Below are 13,165 nucleotides of genomic sequence, written 5' to 3'. Positions count from 1 at the left end.
ATTTATATAAACCCAAAACCTTCCTTTTTGCTTCACAGTGCAAAACAGCATAGGTAATGTAAAGTGTTGGTTGGCAAAGAAAGCAGAACATCTTACAAGCTAAAGAGATGCAACCTGATCTTTAAAGAACCTTAATCTCCCTAAATTAATATGAAAGAATTAGAGAAAAAAGTTATTTGTGTTAATGAAACTACAGGCAGAAGATGAAGAAACAGATGAACGTAACATGACACAGAAAAGCACTACTTTTTGTTTTCTGTTTATTTATGGGTTACATGAAAACATATGGAGTTGATCATTGAGCTTAGTGAGCAGTGAGTAGTTGTATATCTTTAATTTTTTTTGGTTTATTCAACAGATATGAGCCTGCATCAGTCTAACTTTCTGCATGAGAGCACCCAGCTTTGTGTCTAAAGCCTTGAAATTCTTTCAGTAGCTAGGGTAAATTTCAACATATAAATCAGAGAAGGCTTCTATGCTATTTATATTTGTTTGCCGTTTATCTTTTCTAAATTGAACGTCTTCAAGATGGGCGACTGGGTGGGCACAGATAGGCTGTGACACTGCCACAGATGGGCCCATATGTAACTGCTGTAACACTGGAGAACATGACTGAAGCATATGCTAGAGCTGTTGATCACAATTTACCGTCAGCTATACCTGGTTCCATGAGCACATATGACAAGAGAGCTAAGAGCTTGTGCAATTTGTGCATGCCAGTCATAAACCCACTGTCCATCTCACAATTTTAAAGAAACTATTGATGAAAAAGTGCAATATCAGTGTGATATTTGTTTTTTTACATTATAGCTGCTGTGACTGTAACTATGGCTACATCTTTACCTAATTTCTCTTTGGACATGTGTGCCTTCTTTCTCTCATTTGAGGCAGATGGCTGCCCCTGCCTAAGCCTGGACCTGCCAGAGGTTTCTTCCTGTAAAAGAGAGTTTTTCCTTACAACTGTCGCCAAGTACTTGCTCACATGGGAATGTTTGTTTTTTAGGGTTTTCTCTATATTACTGTACGTTATTGTATGCTCTTTACCTAATAATATAAAGCACCTTTGGCGCTATAATAATAACATTAAATTGCACTATATGTAAATATAAACTTAGCATTTATCACATTTCTTTGCATTTATTTCTTATACTGTTTAAACTGCTACATGATATTGTACAATGTGATATTTTAAGGAATTCTGTCTCACTCCGTCTCTGTATAGACAGAGATCTAGACAAACAGTTCTCTTGCACCATCTATTGGCAGATATGGAGTTAAATCAGGGCCATAATGTTTGTTAGTTAAAAGAAAAATTTGACAGTTCAAATACATAAACATTTTTACATCTCGTTCTGTTCACTGGGTTAAAAATAATCGATACCAACCAGTGGGACTTTTCGGTAAAATTTATTTTGCAAGTGTTTAAGTGATACAGGTTTTTGAGGGATTGTCTTAACAATGATGTCTTCCATCCTCCCCAAATAGTAGGAGAGTAAATGAAAAGAAATTTTGTTATTTTTCACACAAACTGTACAATATGTGAATATACTGTAGCACAAGGGATACAAATGTTTGACTTAAGTACCCTTGGTTAGATCCAAACTTATTCCATCAAGTATCAGAAACAGACAAAAGGCATACTACCAGTATTTGTCACGTCTTTTTACTTGTATCCACTCTAAAAATCACATTCAGAGACTTTAAACAAATTTAATTTGCTCATCTCCGATTCATTATACAGACCTTCCTGTGTGCTTCGATGCCCTGGCCCTGAACACATCATCATCAGGTTTTCCTCTGGAGGAGCCAGCTTCAGGACAGAGATACATATCATGCTCCAAAGACATATGAAGGCATTTCATACAATCAAATATACTGATTAAAAACAGTCAATGAAACTGGTGCTTTACATTATATCTGCAGAAGCTATCACGGGGACTAAAGCAGATAAAACGTAAATCATAATTCTTATAAAAGACCAGCTAAATGAGAAGAACAGCACTGTGCAGCAAGATGTGTTTGAGTGATGTGAGTCATCTAAAAAAAGCACTGTTTTATAAGTGCTTCACATTGAGGAGTCCTTTCATGGTTATTTTCAAAGAGCTTTCTTTTAATTAAAAAAAAACAACAACATAAAGAAACCAATGAAAAGGGATGTGGCAGAGAATAGACATGGACAAGAATACAAAAAGAGCAGGGTCTTTTAGTTCAACCTTCATCTTTTGTGGTGTTATCCTCTAGATCCTCATCGCTGTCTAAATCACTGTGAACCCTCTTGGCCATAGTATTTCTGCTTCTCTGCTCCTTAGCCCTCTTCTTGATCTGAACTGGTAATGGTTTCACTGGTTATAAAAAGGGAAAGAAATATATGATAAGTCTAATGCAAAACACTACTGCAGACAAACAAAAATGATACTCCTTTTTCTCCATTCACCCTAGTTATTAAAACACAGCCCTCACCTGCTGATGGAACAAACTGGTCTTCAGCTCCACCGCCATTATTGCTGTGACTGGCGCTAACGGTCTCTTTCTGTTCTTCATCTGTGACGATTCTCTGTCTCGCACTCTCAAAAACAGACTTAATGACAATAGAATCCTCATAGATCTGCAGTGATTTACACACACAAACACACACACACAGACACGCGATCAGAGTTTTTATAACAGGAACCGTGGAGAAAAAGTATTTTGCTGCTTGTGAATGAAAGAATTCCTCCTGAGATCCCTTCACCTGAGATCCCTCCAGATTATAAGTCTGAGCATTGTGACACAGAAGGAAAATGTCCTTCTCCAGATCTCCCACACTTCTGTACTTGTGATTGCGAACACGTTCCTACAAAATACAGTAATAAAAACAGACAAATAACAACAACAATAAAACTATAAACTAATTTGGTTCATTATTTATTTTTTAAAAAAAAGGACAAAAATACAAAGATACTTGATTGTCTCCTGAACTTTTCTAAAAACACTTATTCAGTTTTTTGCTGAGAATTAAATGAGAAAAAAACTCACTCACTTCAAGTCTGTACACTAAATAAGAAATTAGACTTGTCAGTCATCTTAGCATCAAGACCTCAAACAAACGGAGAAGGTAACAAAATAGCTACCAGCACCGTCACATGTCACATGACTACTGTTAATCTTTTTGCAGCAAAGCCAGAATGTAGACACAACAGGTTGTGACTTTATGGGAAGTTTGGTGCGGAAACTACATTTTGGCTGGCAAAGTGATATTCTGGAGTTGGTGCAGTGTACAAAATCTCACCACTAGATGTCAGTAGATTGCACATTGCAGTCAACTGAATTATGTTTTCTTACCTCTCCCAAGTGCATAAATCTAGCTATGGTGGCTGTTGTAGGACAAACAAGTCTGGTCGCCATCTGTTTACTTTACTCACTGACCTCAGCTGTCAGTATGTGTCCATGTCTGTTAAATTTGGAGGAGGGTGTAAAGATTTACAAAAGGAGTCCAATATGACTCAATTAAGCTAACTTCTGTCCAATGACGGCGATACTGAAGTGAGTTGTTGAGAATATCCTGAACTTTTCTGTCGCTAAGTGCTGCTGTTTTTGCTGTTGTTAGCCTCTGTTAGCTGCTGTTAGCCATTGTAAGTACGAGTTTCTTTGAAGTGGATGTAACATTGCTGGACTTGGACACTTAGTGAATAAATTCTCCTACGCTGTGAGAATGAAATCAAACTGTTTGTCAGAGGCAATGTTTGATTTTTGGGACATTCGAGCCTAACATTAGCTGGCATAAGGTTAGCTTATAACCAGCTGTTGTTGTTTAGTCAACTTATTGTCAGCTTATTGGAGGCACTAATCTGTTGATAATAAGTAATTGCAACAACATTGGGTATAAATGAGCATGTTTGTGTTTGCGTGTGGTTTAGTATATTTATGTGTACAACATTTGTTTTTTCTAATCTTCAAAAATCAACTGACTTTACCTTTAATGTGTAGTTGGCCTTTGTTGGTTGTTTGTATGTGTGTATTACATTAATTTAAAAAAAACAAACAATTTTACACCACATGCTGTATTTTCTACAGTCTGACTGTAAGGATGATGGGGGGAACATGGTAAACCTACGTGCTAAACCATCAGCTTGACAGAAACATGCTAGCGTTTAGCTCTTACAATGGCGATAAATAAAAAAGTTCTAGTTTTGTGGACTCTGTTAAGCATAAAAATACTAAGGCTCTTTCTGTTCAACCCATGCGTATTTAAAATACACTGACATATCTGTATTATATAGTATACCTAAGCTCTAATTAAGTCCTCTTAATCACTGTTTACTGAATGAAGGTTTTGAATACTGAATACAGACTCCCACTTGCCATTGATGTATTATGGTTCACCCCCTTTTCATTCAATTTTATCTTCGTAGAAAAGGTCACAGTGAAATCTGTATTGTGTCGGAGTTGTGAGGGTATTCAGTGACACAAACCCTGATCCTTCTGAAGTCCACAGGCTTTCGGATCAGTTCGTAGTACTCAGGTACCTCCTTCTTAGAGGGAAGCTGCACAAAGCCTTTACTGATCTGCCGTCCCAACCTAGAAACACAATGTTTCTTTTAATCTTGTGACAACAGGAAAAATGTTTAATTATTCTGTGAATATCTGTAAGACATTTTGTTTTCTTATTCCTGATAATGTTTTCTTGCAGTCCAGACTTACATACAATGTCTTTTCATGACTAAATTATGAAGGGGGCACAATCCCAAAATAAACTGCTGATTGATTCAATCTTCAGCATTCAAAACTTGACAAAGTGAGTAGCTGCACTGGGATTTTAAAGGCAGGTTTCCCTGAAAGCCCTTTGAGGTATTAGGTTAGACTAGCAAAACGTTTAAAGCTGAAATTTTTGACTTCTGCTTCAATCCAGCAGCAGGGGGTGAGAGAAATAAAAGTGTTCTGGTTCCTCACTGAGTCGCTAGGCTAAAAAACTCTCTTGTTAAAACTCTCTTGTTAAAATATCCCACTGCACAATCCATACATCCATCCATCCGTTTTCTGCAATGCAAAGATCATGCATCATACAGAAAGGTCCAGCTGGCTTCTTGCTGAGGCAACAGAACTAACCATTGCACTACAGTGCTGTTGTCCCTGGATAGACCAATTTACTTAAATATAATACTTGCAATAATAATGATAATATCAAAAGAATCCCTTAATCAATCAGCTTTAAAGGGGACCTACTACGGTCATTTCTAATTCCGTGTTTTTAGTCTTGAATTCAGCTACAGTAGCTTGTGCCATCATCCTAGACCCTGGTGCAGTACCACAGTTTATTCACTGTATGAACCAAACTATTTTGGCCGCTTCCTTTGAACCAGCTTTGTTCTGGCTGGCTGTTCCTTGCAAACAGAAGGTTTGAACAGCAGGTGGGTGGGGGCCACTGGGCCTACGATCAGAGCTGAGTGCCTGAAATGACTGCATCAGGGATATCCCCTCGCTTTGACACCATACAAACACAAAGAGCTGAAAACTCTGAGTGTGTTTATACTGAACCCTGAGCTTTGGCTTTTGGGATTACTTACACATATGCTGACTTCATTATACAAAAATTTGTCTAATAGGGTATAACAGGTCCCCTTTAAGCCGTAATCAGGTGTACAGTTTTGTAGGAATTGCTGTAACTACAAGACCATCTCAAAAAATGTAATTTTAGAATCTACATGTGTTCTCTATTTGTCACAAGTGAAATATTTCAAGCCTTTTTTGTTCTCAATTTGATGATCATGGCTTATAGCTCACGGAAATCAGAAATCCAGTACCTTAGATTAACAGAATCTTTTTCTTAAAGTTTAAATAGTGTGTATGTCTCATTTGAGTTCAGTACATAATGCCACAGTCACAGGAAGGATTGCTGACTTCACAGTTGTCAGAGGGCAATCATCAACACCCTCCACAAGGTCGGTAAGCCACAGAAGATGATTAGTGAAAAGGGGTTGCTATATACAACGTGCTGTACTAAAGTATATTAATGGAAAAGTTTACACAAGAACTTGGGAGAGCTTCACAAAGAGAGTCAGAGCCACTATGCAAAGACTTTCTTCAGGAAAGGAGCTACAACTGTTGCATTCTTGACATCGGCCAACTGCTGAACCAGATACAGCATCACAAACGTCTTACCTGGGCTAAGGAGAAAAACAACTGGACCGTTGCTCAGTGGCCCACGGTCATCTTTTCAGATGAAAGTAAATGCCGCATTTCATTTGGAAATTGAGGCCCTAGAGTCTGGAGGAAGAGTGAAAAGCCACTGAATCCAAGGTGTCCAGTGCAAAGTTTGCAGTCTGTCTGCTGTATTTTATCAAGGCTAAAGTCAACACAGGTGTCTACCAGGAGATTTTTACACCACTTCATGCTTCCATCTACTCATAAGCTTGAAGGGGATCTGGTTTTCCTTTTCCAGGAGGACTTGGCAGCACAGGCCCAAATCTATTTCCCAATTGCTCGTAGAATACATGAGGTTTCGTCAAACAGAAGATGAGAACCACCAAACCCCAAAATACAGGCTAAACCCTGCTGTCAAAGCTACCCGGGCTTCAGTCGCACCTCAGCAGTGCCCCAAGCTGATCACCTCCATGTCGTGCCACACTGATGCGGTATAAGCCATAATAGTCAAAATAAAAACAAAAAAGCTTGAAATATTTAAATTTATGCATAATGAATATAGATTACATGGAAAAAACTAAAATCAATCAGTATGAATGAGATCATGCTTATCAAAAGTTTAATATTACCAAATAAAACATTATATTAATTTTTTTTTTTTAATTAAAAAGAGATCTAAAAATAGTGACTTTTTTGACACAGCCCAAACATCTTTCACATCCCTCACCCATCTTTGTAGTTCATGACCATATCCACCAGTGTGTTCAGTGTTCTGGTGAGTTCAGGTGGATTTGGAGGGAGTTTCTCAGCTGGTGGGCGCCCTCGCTTCCTTTTGACTTTCTCGCCAGTTTCTTGCCCAGCCTTCAGGTCTTTCACTGCTTGATGATCACCTTTACGCTTCTTCAGACTGATGTCCTCCTCCATGTCCTCTAGAGAACCGTTCTCTCTTGCCTCGAGCTGTGGGTGGGGAAATCTTGTAAATGCACATGTATTTTCTTTTTGTTTAGTTCCTACATCAGCAACACAAAGACTGTGAGGAGGAGAGAGAATATTTGCTAGAGAATGGGAGGAAAGAGTTCATTTCAAAACTTCTATTTTCTGTTTATTCTAACTTGGCCTCTTTGATTTTCATGTCAAAGCTCTCGGGAAAACGCACAGTACATGTTTTTCCCAGACGCAAACCTGAAGCGCTTAAGACGACAAACTGCAGATTCTAAATTTAAAACCTCCAAATTAAAGCACTCTAAGTCTCCATCTAATTAGCAGCTGGAATTCAGGCATTCGGAATTACAGAGCATGGTTTTGTATTCAAATGAATCAGGACTCATTTATTTATTACAATAGCATCTGAATTTACATGGGCTGAAGCAACCCAGTGCCGTCTCTGCAAATTTAGGACAGATTATTTGATCTGTGGGCTTTGATGTGAGATAATTATTGAGGGGATGCTTATTTTTTAATGCACGACGAGTCGGAATGGATTCGAGGAAGCCCTTTTCTGCCAAAGCACAGAGTCTAAAAATGCTATTGTGCCATAAATATGAATCTATATTTTGCTGCTTTGCACTCAGCCTCGTGCATGCAAGAGACAGAAAAAAAAAGAGAGAGCCGGAATCATTATTTTAGGTGTGTGGTGTTTGACAAGGGTGCGTACTGCATCCCGAGTTATGTTCAACCGTTTCATCCGCTCCTTTTCTAATATGCAGCGACCACTGTGTTTTCCACAAAGGCAATTAGAGGCCAGAAACAAGAGTGAGTGTGCATGCAGCACAAGCAGCTCTTGCAGCAGCAGCAGCAGCTGGAGAGGGGGGGGGGGATAGAGAAGGCATGCTGTCCAATCTGAACAGAATATTGATGCATCAATAATACAGTATCATACAGTACACACATCAGCCTTCACATCATATAATACAGCACGCCTGCTGATCTCTCAAGGACGCAAACTTAAGATATTTAACACACACTGATCCAAGGAGCAGTGAACGGCGCCATGCAGAATTATAAAAAATGGAAAAACAATAACAATACCCCCCCCCCTTCAAAAAAACCAAAAAAAACAAACAACCCAGGACTGATGATACATGCCTGCACTTCCAACCATAAAAAAGACATAGCAGAAAGCTGACTTAGAGGAGACAACAGCACTAGAGACAACAATAGAAATCCTGCTCATCATTGTTCGGGGCTCAAATGTAGGCTTTGAAAAGCCCCGCTACTCCCTCTAAGGGGAAGCAATCGTTCCAGCAGAATACTGGAGGGATAGAGGGTAATCCTCAAAGATGTATAACACAGCTGAGAGCTGCCTGATTGACTGTGCATGTGGAGTGGAAGGGTGTCAGAGTGTGCATGTGATGCTCCATGCCTGTGCTATCTCCTAACAAGCCTGCCTCTTCCCTGACTAATCTGGCAAAGATTCCCTCTCATCTGTTACAACACACACCTACACACTCTCTCTCCCTGCCTCTTACTCACACACGCGCGCGCGCACACACGCATACACTCTCTCTCTTTCCTTGGCGTGCGCGCACACACACACACACATAGACACACATTTTATCCTTCTCTTCCTCTCTTCCCATGCGATGTACCCTGGCTGAATCCTGAGCCTGTGAAGAAAAGACATGGAGGAGGATATTTACCTGACTGCAATCTGCAGGCTGGCTATCGGGATCGGCTGCAGCTGTGGGGGAGAGAATTAGCAAGCCAGCATAGCGGCGAGCTGCTAGTCTCTTCATCAGCTGATCACTCAGAAGCAGAGCCCAGAAGGGGGGAGAATAAAAGCGCTATGTTTTCATATACAAATCATTGGGCAGGGGGAAAATACAAATGCCATACCCATCTCCCGTCTGCAGCTCTCCGAAGTCTTTTTCCTGACTCTGGAAGGCCCCGAGCTTGTCTCCCTCTGCATGTTTTTAATATCGACTGTTGCCAGACGTTATTATTTTTTTCTTTCCTCTCTCTCTCTCTCTCTCTCTCTCTCTCCCTCTCTCTCTTTCTCTCTTCCTACCCCGCTGTTAAAGTTGTCGGGTCCTTTTTTATTGTTATTATTTCTTAAAAAAAAATCTGCACTGTATTTTGGAGGGATCGTGCTGTTCGTTATCAACTAAGGCAAGCAAGAAACTCCTGCTGGAACCAGGAGTCCAAGCCTGAAAGCAGCACGGACATTCATGAGTTCACTCGAGAGCACATTTGAATGTGCAGCCGCCTCGGAATTCCAGCAGGGTGATTAATGCATAAATATTGACTCAGATTACACTTAATTCCTCAGCCGAGACAGCAAGGAAAGAAAAAAAATATCTCTGCAAAGTCCGAGCCGCTGAGCTGCAGCAATTGCAGAAAAAAACAAAAAAAAGGGGAGTTTTTCTACTTTAGGCTAGTATTCAAAGCCATGTGGTTTCTGTAAAGCAATTAGAGTTTTCTTCTTAACATGTGCACAAAAAAACAAACCAAAAACGCTGCTGCTGGATAACATGTAACAGCACAGAAAAATATATGCAAAAAAACAAAAACAAAAAGTCTGATGTCAGAGCAACATCGTTTTGTCCAGTGGAAAAACTTGTGAAGTGGAGGATCTCAGCTGAAAGGAATTCAGTGAGAGAAAATCATAATGCACGAGTTACACAGACAGCACAGCGCCAGGCCATTTGTCATACCATGCTACCCTATTACAGTATACATACACTCCTATATTCGTCCACTTTATTAGGTACGCCTACTCTTATGCGCCCTAACGCGAACATCTGGTGAGCCAATCACATGGCAGCAACTCAGTGCATTTGGGCACGTAAGCATGCTCAAGGCGATCTGCTGAGGTTCAAACTGAGCATCAGAATGAGAAAGCGTGATTTAAGTGTCTTTGAATGTGGTATGGTTGTTGGTGTCTGATGGGCTGGTAGGAGTATTTCACAAACTGCTGATTTACTGGGATTTTCCCACACAACAATCTCTAGGGATTAGCAAATGGTCCAAAAAAAAAGGGAAAAAGAAAAAAAAGAGAGAGAGAGGGAAATAGTTCTGGGGTGAAAGTGTTTTGTTGATGCCAGAGTTCAGAGGAGAATGGCCAGACTGATTTGAACTGACAGGAAAGCAATACCAACTCAAATAATCACTGCTTATAAGAAAGATGGCAGAAGAGGATCTCTGAAGGCACATCACATTGATCCTAGAAGTAAATGGACAGCAGCAGCAGAAGACCACAATGGACACAATCATTCAACAATGGAAGAACACACACACACACACACACACATAATATATATATACATATATCTGAGTTTGATCGGTTTATCACCAAAATATTGATTATAGCTGTTTTATATCAAACTGATTCAGGGAAATATGTGACATCACCTTTGCCAAAAAACTCCCACCCACTTCAATAAACCAGTAAGAGGAACACATGACCAATGGCTCTGAATGTGCGGTCAGCATAAAACCCAATACATGGTGCCGCATTTGATTTAACTTATTCGATTTGACTTGTCCACAGCAAATCAAAGTTCCTGCACTGTCTTTTCCAAATCCAACAAATGCATTTATTAGTTAATTTAATGTTTGTGGTTTGTTGGATCTTGGTCCCAAATTGACAAATGGCCCAAAACATCAAGAATGTTTCACAGACATTGTTGCAGCGACTGTTTTTCAAAACCTTTTAAGTCTCAGTTTTATGATATGGCACAAAACTAATAATTACTAACTCTTACAGTATTTTTATCGCCCAATATGTAACCTGATTTAAATGTGAGCCTTATTATGACATAACTGCACAGTAAAAACCCAGGAACCCAAACATATACACTAGGATGGTCTGCACCATGAAATAATAAATCATGAGCCATCTAATGTAGAAGTCCATACATGTCACGTGCAACATATTGTACTGAAGACAGATGTACCCTTCTGACAGAAACATCCATATCTTTTGATGGCATGTGTCAGTGTACAAAGGGCTTCACTGGCACGAAACTGTGACTGCTGAATGTCCTTGCATGCCAGCTTCATATGACATTCATTAGGGTTTTACAAAACAATTTTGTTTTGCTTTCAAGATTGCTTACATCAGCATCTATTCTACTAAATAACATGGTAGCGGTGACATTTCGGCTTAAACAAACGGGGAAATTAAATGAACGGATTAGCTAACCTCGGTGAAATAGAGATATCTTTCCAGACTAATGTTCCCAAGAATCACTTGCTGAAAACTGCTGACTGTTACCATGGCAACAGCAAATTTTGATGGTGGACCTTGTATATCATTGTGTTTTATTGCTGTTGCTGGGAAATGATTCAGAGTGCTCTCAGTCACACAAGCTCTCAGGAATTGGAGACAGAGTGGTACACTGGGGAAACGAGTGCAGCGGGAAGCCGAACAACATAATTTTATAATCTGTCTTTTCATGGAAGCTTTCTGTCTTGTGCACCCAAGCACTGCTTTAAAAAAAAGCTCTGGAAATGGGCAAAATATAAATCACATGAGTAGATGAAGAAAACAAAAGGAAAAGGAAATACAACAAACTCACTGTGAGATCGCATGTTTCACTGATGAAAATATCGTACTTCGTAAATGGTTAAAAAAAAGGTTGAAAAAACTCGAGATACCCCTTAATCTGTTCTTTCTTTTATTTTATAACTCGTCACATGTTCACTCACCAACAGTGCTGTAGCGTAAAATTAAACAATGATAATCTCTGAGCTGCAGGACTGCTGCAGAATTGAATTATCACCACACGCTCTCTCTTCTCACACCAATGAAGCTCGTGGGGAATATTAATTAAAATGGTGAGAACTGTAGGGCACAGGTTATTCTGAATGGTTGATAAATGATTTACAGCTCATTCAAAGCTGAAATTCGCTTTTAATTTCCAGTAGTACAAACGCCAAGAGAGGCAAGACTACTCTGATGAGCTATCAAGGCCAGGTTTTGCAGTGTAAGGTCACAAACTCGCCTAATAATTCAGTCATTAATAGTCATCTTTTGAAAAAGGTCTACATAATCTTGCTTATAGGGGGAAAAAAGGCAATGGTACTTTACTGATAGACATCATAGTCAACTGAGAAGGGACAGGATGAACACTGAGGGCAATACCTGGTGAGGTGGTAGAAACAAGGAGGTGAGAATGGTGGGTAGTTTCTGTGTAAGAGGAGAAAAGAGCTGGGTGTCAGGATGAAGAAAAATTGATGCCTGCCAAACCAAAAAAGGAAAGAAGTGTTCGTGCCTGGCTGAAGGCTCAGCTGATATTATTTTTTTAAACGGTTGAGATACTTGAGGTGGAACAGTGGTAAGCACTGCTGTCTCACAGCAAAGAAGGTACTGGGTTTGAATCCACCAGCTGGTCGAGGCCTTTCTGTTTCCTTGCACTGTGAAACCCACCTTCCACCCCCCCCCCCCAAAAAAGTTGAAAAATCTCTTACACAATGACAGAGCTCACGTGACCCTTCTTTTGTGTGTGACTAAAAACATTATCAGAGGCTCCATTTTTCCTTTCCTCCAGCAAATGTGTAACACATATAACACAATAACGTGCTACCTTAAAATTCCTTACTATTAAACAAACATGGGACTAGTATTAATCTTGTCATCTGTCAGACTGTATTTATTTATTAAATTGCTGATATTTATTTGTACATTTTGTCCATGATTGGTAGAAAAAGATGTGCTACAGATATGTAGTAGTTTATGCTGCATCTTCTTTCCCTGTTTACATAGTATAAAGTAAAAGCTTTGACAAAAAATAAACTGTTTTTAAAGATTACAAAAAATGTAAATAAAAAGGCCACTTGGGTTGAATTGAACTTTTGTTAGAATCATGAACAAAAAGGGTATTTTGACAATTACAGTAAACAACAAGTAAACATGCATTTCAATATAATCTATAATCCTTATGAATTTAAAATAGTAAACTATGTTGCCATGCATCTATATTCCTGTAAGTTATAGTAATGTACACAGTATGGTGTCAATAACTTTAGTATATTTAATGAAGCCATGCAAAACTTTACTATGGTATCATGGATATTTTCTGAGGTACAGATCCTTTAAGTACGA

General features: G+C 39.3%; 1 protein-coding gene across 1 annotated transcript; it reads right to left on the bottom strand.

The window, feature by feature from the left end:
* Positions 1-1,399: 1,399 nt before the first annotated feature.
* Positions 1,400-9,063, bottom strand: LOC134632003 (probable global transcription activator SNF2L2). The gene is made up of 6 exons (XM_063480583.1): positions 8,760-9,063; positions 6,848-7,077; positions 4,452-4,557; positions 2,732-2,833; positions 2,461-2,605; positions 1,400-2,342 (listed from the first exon to the last, which is right to left on the bottom strand). Exons 1-6 carry the CDS (start codon positions 8,853-8,855, stop codon positions 2,209-2,211), a joined length of 813 nt encoding a protein of 270 aa, XP_063336653.1. The 5' UTR covers positions 8,856-9,063; the 3' UTR covers positions 1,400-2,208.
* Positions 9,064-13,165: the final 4,102 nt, after the last annotated feature.

This window comes from Pelmatolapia mariae, linkage group LG7 (genome assembly GCF_036321145.2).
Source record: "Pelmatolapia mariae isolate MD_Pm_ZW linkage group LG7, Pm_UMD_F_2, whole genome shotgun sequence".
NCBI lineage: Eukaryota > Metazoa > Chordata > Actinopteri > Cichliformes > Cichlidae > Pelmatolapia > Pelmatolapia mariae.
The sequence above is the reverse complement of the archived record's forward strand: the minus strand, read 5'-3'. Positions and strand labels throughout refer to the sequence as shown.